Here is a 12,389-nt window from a genome sequence, read left to right as displayed (position 1 = left end):
TAAGGAATGTAGTGTTTTCTTTTCAGAAGGAGATATGTTGGAAGGAGGAAGCTTGGCTTTAAGTAGCTTAGAAGCAACTTCCAGGCAGAGAGAATTAGCCTTTTCACTGGAGAGATGACTTAGGTTCCGTTCGATGTTAACGAGGAAATCTAAATAAGGAATCTTTTTAGGAACTATAGCAAAATCTTTTTTTTTCAGTTGAGAGCATCTAATTCTTACATTAGTCTAATGTTATCTTTAATTGAATTTATAAATTAAGATTGTTATATGAAATTGTAAATTAATACCTATAATTTATTCATCACCCTGATAAAATTTACCTCTCTTTAGTGCTTAGCAATGTAACATCACATGGCTCGTTCTACTTTTGAATGATCAATTGTTTGTATTCCACCTTGTAAAAACTGTTCCTATCAAGCCACTGATGATAGTCTGTTAATTTCAGACTGAAATATTTGGCAAATATTAAAATTTGGCTAGAGCAGGTGAAAGTGGACTTCCCATGGCCATTCCTTCCACTTGGTTGTGGAATACTTAAGCAACTTCCAGATTGTTATATATGTAGCATCACCATCAAATCCTCTGATGCCATAATCAAATTAAAAAGTATTGATCCTTGTGTTTCCTCCAACACATGCTCTTTATGACATTTGTCTCTCAAAAATTCCAAAAATTAAGTTTCCTTAATCTGTCCAATCTATATTTCCATAATGAAATTCCCATAATGATCACCTGTTTTTCCATTCACCAAGCAAATTTGTTTGTACATTCCCCTCTACATTCCCTGGCTTTTAGCAACATCCAACTACATATCTGGTCCTGCCAATCTCTAATTCTCACCATACACCCTCAAAACCATGCACATTATATCTATCCTTAGAGGATGCATCTCATCAGCTACCGTAAGCAATACTCCTTCATCCCGTTTCTCCCCCTGTCCTGTCCTGTCAGAAAATAGTATATCCTTCTACCTCTATTCCCGTCATGACATCATTCTCTGTTAACCATGTTTTACTAATACCAATAATTTTAGGAGAGATTGACTCAATCAGTACTACTGATAGGCAATCATTTCAATTCAAGTTAGGGCACTGAAGTAAGGCCTCACCACTCTCTTTAAATAGGTGTTCTAATTTACAGTGACACCTGTTTTTACAAGTGTAGAAGGAAAATTTTGACAAAAGAGTGCGTATGTGCCAGCAAAGCCGTGGAGGCCATTTACCCGATATGCTATTCCATGCATAACCCTATACTGTATACTTTATGAATCAAAAGAAATTACAATTTTTAATTAAAAACCTGTGTTTTCTATCAAAATTACTTCTTGCGTGAATTTTGGGACACCCTGTATTTACAATATGATTATACATGTACATTCCGACCAGTTGGTAGTATGGAATGGTTTCTAATACTAGCTAGAAGTTGGCTAGAGTCCTGACTTATGTTGGATCTTATGTATGAGGTAGGCTGAATGTGTGCCACCCAGATTCTTGGAATGTTCATGCCACCATTGTTGTTGATATTTGGGTGGTTTATCAGAATTTCGCAGGCTTCCTTAAATTTCCTTTTGTACCAGGTTTTTGTATGGTGTAAAGAGCGGGTGCTTTTCCAGTCGATTTGGTGTAAGGTGTTGAGCACATGATCTGAGAGGCCTGTTTCACCAAAATGGTTATATTTAATGTGCCTTATGTGTTCTTTCATACGTATAGGGATTGTATGTCCTGTTTCATTTCACCAATGTACGGTAAGGTACAGGTACAGTGGATGCAACAGACTCCAGGATGTGCCAAGTGGAGGAGAGGATCCTTAGAGGAGTTGAATATGGTTTTAAGTTTAGTAGGTTGCTTAAAGGTGGCATTGAGGTTATAATGGTGTAGGATTTTGTTGATTTTTGCTGATAACCCTTTAATGTATGGGATGGCTATGGTTTTACTGTATTCTATTTTATTGATAGTATTTTTGTTATAGCCATTATTTATGAATGTGTTGCTGATGATTTTTAGTTCTTGCTTCAGGGCTTGCTGGTTAGAGCAAATTGTTATGGCCCTGTTTTTAAGGGTGTTAATGACTCCATATTTTTTTTATGGGTGGTGGTATGAATTAGCATCTGTGTGTTGGTGTTCGGTAGACCGTGAAGGATAGACTGCCTGAGGGGAGACGTGTGACTAGCGTGTCTAGGAATGGGAGCAAGTTCTAATTTACAATTTCGATGGTAAATTGTATGCGTTCATGTTGCTTGTTCAGGTGGCTAAGGAATGCGTTTAGTGTTTGTCGCCCATGCGGCCAGATAGCGAACACATCGTCAACATATCAAAGCCATATTATAGGTTTTAGAGTGGCGGAATCAACAGCCGTTTGCTCAAAAGATTCCATGTAAAAGTTAGTGATAGGGGGGGATAGTGGGGAGCCCATGGCTGTACCTTCTTTTTGTAGGTAAAATTCGATCCACACAAAGTAATTGGACTGTAGTATGTGGGCAAAGAGAGCCGTCATGTCGGGTGGAAATTTGTTCTGTAGTAAGAGAATTGTGTCATTGATGGGGACATTTGTGAAAAGGGTAGAAACGTCAAAACTGGCTAATAAGTCATCTTTGTCGAGTGTTATGTTTTTAATTTTGTTTATAAAGTTTGTGTGTTCTTTATGTAGGAGAGGGAATTACCTACCAACTCCTTGAGTGTCGACGCCAATTTCCTGGCTAAGTGATAACTAGGGCTATTTATTCCTTCCACAATAGGTTGGAGTGGCACATTTTGTTTGTGTATTTTTGGGACACCATATATTCTGGGGGAGGGGCAGGCGTAGTGGGGTATGAGTTTTGTAACCATGTCTGGTGGCCAAGAAGTGACGGACTTAAGTAGTTTCTCTGTTTTATTTTTTATCCTCTTAATAACTACAAGCTGGTAAACTATAACCCAACAAACGGGTTAAAAAATAAAACAGAGAAATTACTTAAGTCCGTCACTTCTTAGCCACACTGCATACTTTCATAGAGTATGCAGTGTCCCATCGATGTTTCCCAAACCTCAAGACCTTACATTTTGCTACATTAAACCAACACCCCTATTCATTTGCCCATCTATCTAGCTCATTCAAAATCTCTTGCAGGGCTGCCACATCTGCACTATTACTAATAATACTTCTCAGCTTCGCATCTTCCGCAAACAACTGAATATCCCCTTGCAATCCACTTAAATCCACTTAAATATCAGCTTATCATGTGGCCCCCTGTCAAATGCCTTTGCTAAGTCTAAGAAAATGGCAGTATATGCCTTTCCCTCATCTAATGCTCTTGTAACTTTATCATAAAAGGCTAGCATATTGCTAAAACAAGAGTGCCCCTTCACAAATCCATGTTGACTCTCACAGATAACATTACCCTCATCTGCCCAATGCTGTATACAGTCCTTCACTACTTTCTCCAAGATCTTATTAACTACTGATGACACACAAACTGGATTATAATTAGACACTTCCAGTCTGCTACCGCACTTATGCAATGGCACTATCTTATCTTCCTTCCATCCCATGGGCACCTTTCCTGCAGATTTTCATTGAAAAGTCAGGTCAAAGGCACTGTCAGTTCCCTAGCACATTCTCTCAAAACTCGTGGTGAAATACCATCCAATCTCTGAGCTTTACTGACATCCAGAGTACTCAGTATTTGAAACACACTCTCCTCCTGTACCTTTAAACCTCAAATCTGCCCAGTTCTTCTAGTATTAAAACTGACTCCTCCAGGATGAAATACTCCAATAAATCGTTCATTGAACAATTCCACTATGTCCTCTGCATCAATCACTCTATTCCCATTTTAATCACACAATATCATTCTTCCACAGTCATTTCTCCTCCTACTGACCACATAGCTAAAAAATTCCCCAGGATTTTCTTTGGATCTTAGGGCCAATCTCCTCTCATATTCCAATTTCGTCTTCCTTACCATACTTGTCACTCTTCTGGCCTGTGTCTTATACTCTTCATGCATTTTCTCTTCACCCTTATATCTCTTCCATAGCCTCTTTTTCGCATGCAATTCCTGTTTAATATTGTTTGTCATCCACTTTACTCCAAATTGTGTCCTCTTGTTCACTTGTGGTATACAACTTACCATTGCTGCCCACAGATATTCTTTCAAACATACAGCAATGAATACTAATATATTTGTTATACACAAATAAGTTTCTGATTTACAGTTGTGGTATTATGGGTGTAGCAATAAATTACTATGGAAACGAACAAATTACTTATTAACCTATAAACACTAATTATGCAAGTGCACATTGAAAAAATGATGGGAAGGGAAGCAATTTACAAATAAATAATATAGTGAATAAATTCCCTTCAGCAAACACAACTGCACTGCACATGCTAGCAAGCAAAACAAGGTTTTATTATAGCAGGAAATATAGTTAAATATAATAAAATATCAAAAAAAAAAATCAAATTAATACATATATTCCATTGTATAAAACCCTGATCAGACCACACTTAGACTATTGTTCTCAGATTTGGTCCCCAGGATTTTAAAGGGATAAATTAACTGTGGAAAGAGTACAGAGGTGGATAACAAAGACAGTTTCAGGGCTGTACAATGTTAGTTATGAGGAGCGGCTGAGGGAATGTGGACTGCAGAGTTTGGTAAATGATAGAAGAAGGAGAGGTGATATGATTGAGCCTTTTAAACTGTTGAGAGGTAGTTACATGGTTGACACTGGGGAGTTCCTTCACTTGGTGTAACAGCAGGAAGAAGCGATGACAAGGGGCCATCCTGGAGGTTATGAAAGGAAACTGTAAGCAAGAGGGTGAGGAGTGATTTCTTTGCATGGAGGGTGGTTGAACCATGGAATGCATTGCCTGATGGAGTGGTGAGAGCAAGAATGGTTAATGAGTTCAAGAAGTGGTATGATAGACTTTGTTTTTCCTAGAAAGGACCTTCTGCAATGAGTCTTTTGACTCCTTGGCCTAAATAATAATAATAATAAATTTATGCTACTTCACATCTGTTCCTTCTATTCTTTAACTCCAAGAAAGAAAAGACCTTTACTTTTGGAGTTTGATTTTCAAAAAATCCAAGTCAGTACTGGATAATCCTAAAAGATTGTCAAGCCTTATCTTGTTTTTGAATATTAACTGAGTGAAAAGGTGAAATAAAAAATCATGAAGCTTTATGCAAAATCTGCATTTTCAATCCTGAAGATATATCCAAGGCATTATCTGAGAGAGAAATATATAAGAAATGTCATATTACAGTATTTTCAATTTTCTCCCATAAATAATATAAAAAAAAGAAAGTATCTGATTATTTCAAGAGAGTACATAGTGAATGAGGAATGGGAACTTAAGCAATGGTATGATAAACTTAGTACTGCTTAAGATGGGCCTCCAGACATGAGGCTTTTGATGCTGTGGAGGTCAATACTACTGAAAATAATGAAACCAATTAAGAATCAAAGTCATGGCTTAAAACACATAAAAAAAATATGCATTCATAGAAAAGCAAAAACAAACATGGTAATCATCTAACCTAAATTCACAATAATATATTTAAATTAAGATTTCATCTTTAATTCATTTTCCTAATAAAGATATATAAAAAACAGAGAATAATTCTTATTTTAGGAAACTAATCCAACTTACCCATGTAAGGCTTTCTTTTAACACGTTCCTTTTGTGATGCTAAAAAATGGAGGCATTTATGTTAGTCTTACCAATTTATTTCAGCTGAAATCAGTACTTCATTTAAGTATTGATTCAATACCTAATCAATACTAGACATATGAAATTACAGAAATCATTACTTATCATTAACATATGAAGATAATATTTTGTAATAATTAGAAAATCATTAACATATAATAATTAGAATATGATATCTAATTATTAATAATAATTAGAAATCATTAACATATGAAGGTAATATTTTGTATTAAAAAACTTTTGCCTACTTTAGAAATTTAAAAAAAAAAGTGTGCATCCATCCACGCGCACAGGGTGGCCATGATTAAAGAGAGGTGTTCAGAGCCCTGTAGCGAAAAATGTATTGGACGAAGTTCAACCAAACTTGGTGTAAGTATACACTCTGGAACATGGGGTTTTTATTTACAGAAAATAAAAGAAATAGTACAAAAATTCTGCCATCAGGGTTAAATTTGGTGCTATAAGCACGTGATATTTTCATAATCTCACTGTTTCTACTGACGAGTTAGTGAATATAAGGAAGATCGAAATGGATTCGCGTTGTTCTGATAAGACTGAAGTGCTATGGACTATGGATCTCATTTTATCATGTAAAGTGAGTTGCTAGTCAAGCTTTACTATCAACAATACAGTAACACTAATACTATGCTTCAAGAATTCCAGCGTTTGAAGGATAGGAGAAAAGGCCTAATGACAATAACAAATCTTAGAAAGATTTTACAATTTGAAAATAGTGGATCTTTGGCAGTGAGGCCAGAAAGAGAGTGCAAATGAATTATTCTTCAACAAGTTAACAAATTTACAACTGCTGTTGTGGAATAGTGAATGAATAACACACAAGAGTCGAGCAGTGCTTGGGCAATATCAAGGCAACTGGACATGCCATGTTCAACTGTCTAGAAAATCCTGTATCAAAATGCTGAGATTTTTTTACCTAAAAGATCTCCCATACTCAAGCTTTGCTTCATGGTGAAACTCGACTGCAATTTGCCCTGACATTCTTAGCTTGATTGGAGGTAGATTATGCATGGCTGTGGAAGATCTTATGGAGGGACAGGCACATTTTTATCTGAATGGTTGTGTTAACTCACACAATTGCTGCAGTTGAGCTGCAAACAACCCTAATATGGTTCATCAGACCAGTTTACACTCACCAAAAGTCAGAGTGTTGTGTGTTTTTACTGTATCTTTTATTACTGGTCCATACTTTTTCAAAGAACTTCACCCGACAGGACCAGTGACTTGTACCATCTCTACTGTTAGGTTTCAAGAGATGCTGTGCAACTTTGCTGTTCTGCAACTGCAGCAGTGAAGATGTCTTGACTCTACCATATTCATGCAGGATGAAGCACCACCTCACATTGGATTGCCAGCACAGTGAATATTACGAAAACACTTCACAGAACACAGAGTGATTAGTCATGCATTTCTCACAGTATGGCCACATCATTTGCCTCATCTCAACCCCTCTCAACCTCTCAGCCTGTGTATGAAAAGAAACTGTCTGCAAGCTAAAGACAATCCCAAGGAATTCTATTGTTATGCTGCAAGTAAAAGGAAGAATGAATATGAAAGAATAATTCTAGTGAATACAGATGACTGATGAGATATCAGCACAGATGGTAAGAGAGTGTTCAGCTGAACTGGATATTCCTTTAACCAGGCTATATAATTCGAGTCTCAGAACAGGGAAGATTCCACAGGAGTGGAAAGAACGTATGGTAATCCCATTGCACAAGGGTGGTGCAAACACTGGTATATCCAACTATTGACCTATTAGTAATCAGATTAGCACAAGACCGCAGTTTGTTCGCCAAGATGGTCGCTGACCTTCGATAGAAGATAGCACAATAAGAAGAAGAAGACCTATTAGTATCTCTTTAGTAGTGGTGAAGATTTTCAAAAAGTTGTTTAGAAGTGATAATATTGTTTTATTCATGCACGAATAATTATTAAGGTGTTTTTTTTACATTTGCATTATAATAAATTACAAATATGTAAAACAATTTTTTTTATTAAATATATTTTTAATTATATAAATCCATTATATATACCATTAAAATAAAAAAAAATATGAAATTTAAATTTTTAATAATAAATAAAGTTCGTAGGGATGAATGAAATTTAGCTCAGAGTAATAACTGTGTGGGTCAGATTATTTCAATTTAAACTTTTAATTCAAAAAGATCCAACCATATAGTAAGAATGCAACCATGCTATCATGGCCATAATGGTGATGCATGCCAAGAGAGACACATTCTTAAAATTTCCATTAGATTTTTTTTAGTTATTGAAAAATTAATTATAGAAGAGAAAAGGGTAATCAAGATATCAAGATTTTAAAAAAGTGCTTTGTATCCTTACCCCAACACTGTTCTAGTACCCCTGAAGGTACATGCAGTACACTTTGGAACACTGTTTAAGATAATTTGATTACACACAAAAGATAAAATGTGAAGTAAATAAGTTTATATTAATTAATGTTCTTATTAAAGGTGACTTTAATAAGAACATTAAAGAGACAACTAAGCTACTGGGAGGGCTTCCCTAGCTGCACAGGTCAAGAGGCAGGTGCCAGACCAAGAGGGATACCCTGGTCCTCCAGGTTGGAAGTTTTGTGTAAGGATGGTTACCTTACCAACTAAAACATTTCTACAATTCAGGTGCTTACTGGAACATTCATCAGACAGAAACAATGGATTTCTTAGTTGTAATTCATTGTTTCTGTCTGATGAAACAATGGATTACAACTAAGAAAAGATAAAGGTACACAATTAAGAATCTCAGACGTTTTAAAAGTAGCTATGCGGAGTGTACAAAGCATAATAACAAAGGAATCAGAATTAGTAAGACAACTAAAAATATTAATACAGCTGTGATAACAAAAACCAAAAAGAAATTAAAGGAAACAAAAAGTATAAATGGTGATGTGGACCAACATATCAGAGCTTCTAGTTGAGTGGACATTTGAATTGATAATAAATGGAAAAATAGAATATGAAAGTACAATTTTGTAAATGATCGAATTATAACAGTCAAATTAAAAACAAGTAGAAGCTACTTAAATATCAGAGTGGTATACACCCATGAAAATAAGATTCTGAACAATTTTATGAGGAACTACAAAAACAGTTAAATATAATAAAAATGACTACATATTAATATCAGGAAATCTTAATGCTTGTATTACATGAACATTTATGGTGACCAGTGGTGTATCAGAAATATCAGTCCTTTTTTCTTTTTTTTCCATGGTATTATTACACCAGATCATAGAGGTCAAGTTCATGTATTTTATACAGCACCTTTTCTGGGTTGTTATAGAGTTCACATTTGGAAATATTCATACAGTTTAGCAAATGCATTGGTAATGCTTCCTCGATGTTACAGATTTTGCAGGTGGGAAGACTTTTATGCCATTGCTAAACTTGATTGGTCTTGTGTGGCTAGTCTTGAGGCGAAAGATCATGGTAGTGGCACTGCGATTAAACTTGAAGTTGATGGTAGCTCCTGGATTTTCTGCTGAGTACCAGTGGTGAGTCATGTCCAGAAGAATTGTTCTTTTTATGTTTTCTTTTTGGGTGGTTTTAAAAAGATCGAAAGCTGTGGTATCACTTGATGTTGAGGCCATTTCTGCTACTTCATCTGCAGTTTCATTTCCCTTTAATCCCACATGGGATGGGATCTATTGGAAGATTATTTCAGAATCCTTATGTCGTTTGTTCATGTTTTTTGCTATGTCTCTAAGTATTTCTTGATGACTAGTGTAGCAGTTCTTAATAGCTTGAAGGGCTGCTAAGGAATTGGTGAAAAATATAAACTCCTTCGGGTTTTGTTTGTCCAAATATTGCAGTGCTGTGTTAATGGCTATTAATTCTGCATGGAATGAGTTGCATCCGATACTGTTAGTTGTTTTTAGTTCTATATTTTGAGAGCCATAGATCAGTACGCCACTCCCAGAATTGTCATTTGGATTAATCTTTACACAATAATGACATTGGGAAGATGAAGCAGTAGCATTGGCATGCCTGTTTAATAAGAGTCTTATAACAGCAGTTCCAAGGGAGTGGAAGGAAGGTAAAATTGTTCTACTGCATAAAGATGGTGATAAGGCTGTAGCTTCCAATTATAGGCTAATCTGTATATCTGGAATTGTGGTGAAGGTACTGGAGAGAGAGAGAGAGAGATTGATGAGAAGTAAGATACAGAAATGGGTTGATAACAACAGTATTTTCTGTGGTTATCAGCATGGGTTTGTTAAAGGAAGATCACGTTTTACTAACTATATTATGTATTATAAAAGGTGACAAATACCTTGGACAGAGGAGATGCATATACAGTAATGTACTTGGATTTTGCAAAAGCTTTTGATAGACTGCCACAAGACAAAGTATTAAATAAATTGAAACAGATGGGATTGGATAACAGACTTCTGAGTTGGATCAGTGACCGACTGTCAGATAGGTATCAGAAAACTTATATGGGGATGCAGTGTCCCGAAAGAGGAAGATCACTAGTGGTGTACTACAGGGACCAGTTTTGGAACCATTGTTGTTCAATTTGTATATTAATGATATTGGGATGGGTTTAATTAGTGATATGCAGCTGTTTATAGATGATGCAAAATTGGGGAAAGTAATGCACAGTCAGGCTGATGTTAATGCCTTACAAGAGTACTTGAATCGATTGCATGAATGGACAGGTAAGTGGAACTATCAGTTCAATATTGCCAAGTGTAAGGTTTTGAGATTTAGTAAACAACGATGGGATGCAAAGTATACACTTGATGAGGAAACTTTAAAGGAAGTAGAGGATAATGGCAATGATGTGGAGGACCCTGACATGTAGAAATAGAGAGGTTATGATGTCATTACATAAGGCCTTGATCAGGCTGCATATGGATTATTGTGCACAGATTTGGTCGCTGGGTTTTCATGGTAATGAGAATATATTGGAAAGGGTTCAGAGAAGATTCACAAAGGTGGTCAGTGGTCTTTGGAATGTGGAGTATGAGGATAGATTGAGAGAATGTAAGTTGCAAAGCCTCGTGAATAGAAGGAGGGGGAGAAGATATGATTGAGACATACAAGATTATTAGTTGTTGTTATTAGGTTCACATGAAAGAGATTTTTCATAGAATGGGAGAAGGGCGGAGGTGGTAGAACAAGAGGGCATCACTGTAAACTGTATAAGGAGGGTGTGAGCAGAGGAGTGAGGAGTAAGTTCTTTGCATGGAGAGTGGGGTGAACAAACTGATTCAATGTAGACAAATTGAATCAGTTTAAGGCACGGCTGGATGAGCAATAGTGTGTATCTCTCTCTCTCTCTCTCTCGATGAGTCTATGACTTCATGGAGGTCAGATGAAAATAATCATAATAACAGTATCAAGATGTTATATGGGAGATGGAAAGATGCAGAAAGTTTTTTTACTTGGGTTTATTGTTAATGATCCCAAGAAATTTTATACTTAGTTTTAATTCTTTTCCCAAGGAAGCAAAACAAAGTTTTTGCATGTGAAATATATTCACGTCTGAGACACTTGTATATAGAGGTTAATGACTTTGTATCACTTGCCTTAGTATGTATCTCATAATGCAAAGCAATCCCCCCCCCCCTCTCGGACGTGTATAATGCAATGAATAATGAGAAGGATCACTACCCAGACTGGTTTCAACCTTATTGTAGTCTCATCAGTGGGAGCCAGACCCGGGATAGATACTATGGTAATGCAGAAGTCATAAGTTATTATTATTATTATTATTATTCGACACCTCCAAGGAGTCCAGATACTCATCGAGGGAGAGTACCTGTACTACAACTCTCTGTCTCCACAATTCAATCCACCGACTACAGCTACCTGCAACTCCCATCATCATCACCTACACCAACGCCATCTACTGCCCACCACCACCACTAGTATTTTCACAGACAATCTCATCCATTCCCATGGCAGGATTCGATCCTGCAGCCTTTTAGCTGGAGAGCAGATAGGCTACCCACTCAGCCAACCAGGCCGGCATCAATTATGAAGACATGAGAAGAGAGCTAGATATTTATAATGTAAATGAAAAGATATAGGAATACAGTGAGAAATGGAAAGAGCATCTACTTTAGGGTGGAAAGATATCAGCTACCAAAAGAGGTGAATAAATATAGACCAAAGGGAAAGAGAGAGAGAGAGAGAGAGAGAGAAGAAGACCAGCTGCGAAATGGAAAGACTAGTGAAGCCAGAACAGGCAAATGCCTAATTCTTGAGGAGAAGAAGATTCAGCAAGATTTATGGTGACCAGGTCCATTGTTATTCAGACTTTATACAATAATGACACTGGGAAGAATTTCAGGTAGTATCAATGTGTTATACAGAATGAAAAGATATCGACTATACAGGAAATATACAGCTATTTGCTGATGATACACTGATAGGAAATATGTGACTGACATGCAGTACTTGCAGAATGATTTGAATATGATGAAATTGTGGACCTACAAAAATCGCTATCAGTTCAATATTATGCACTTTGGTGCAATGAGATATCCAATGCCATATTATATAAGTGCAGTGTTTCTCAACCATCTTTCATGTGTGCCCCATTTTTTAATATCAATTTTTGTGGCACCCCACCTTATCCCCCTTACAATTCTTGTGTTGAGACACTGAAAAAAATCCATAAAAGTTAGCAAAACAATAACA

The 12,389-nt window shown here is 36.4% G+C and overlaps 1 protein-coding gene across 5 annotated transcripts in view; it reads right to left on the bottom strand.

The window, feature by feature from the left end:
- The window catches only part of LOC150108743 (twitchin-like), a 2,666,638-nt gene that overhangs the window by 387,069 nt on the left and 2,267,180 nt on the right, over nt 1-12,389 (bottom strand). For all 5 annotated transcript variants that reach the window (XM_090390962.1, XM_090390961.1, XM_090390964.1 and 2 more), the window contains one exon: nt 5,638-5,676. In XM_090390962.1, the coding sequence (XP_090247088.1) occupies nt 5,638-5,676 (39 nt within the window). The remainder of the gene's footprint in view (nt 1-5,637; nt 5,677-12,389) is intronic.

This window comes from Typopeltis vanoorti, chromosome 3 (genome assembly GCF_054136105.1).
Source record: "Typopeltis vanoorti isolate ZY-2024b chromosome 3, IOZ_Tvanoo_1.0, whole genome shotgun sequence".
Taxonomy (NCBI): domain Eukaryota; kingdom Metazoa; phylum Arthropoda; class Arachnida; order Uropygi; family Thelyphonidae; genus Typopeltis; species Typopeltis vanoorti.
Note: the sequence above shows the minus strand (reverse complement) of the source record. Positions and strands in the feature narration are given on the sequence as shown.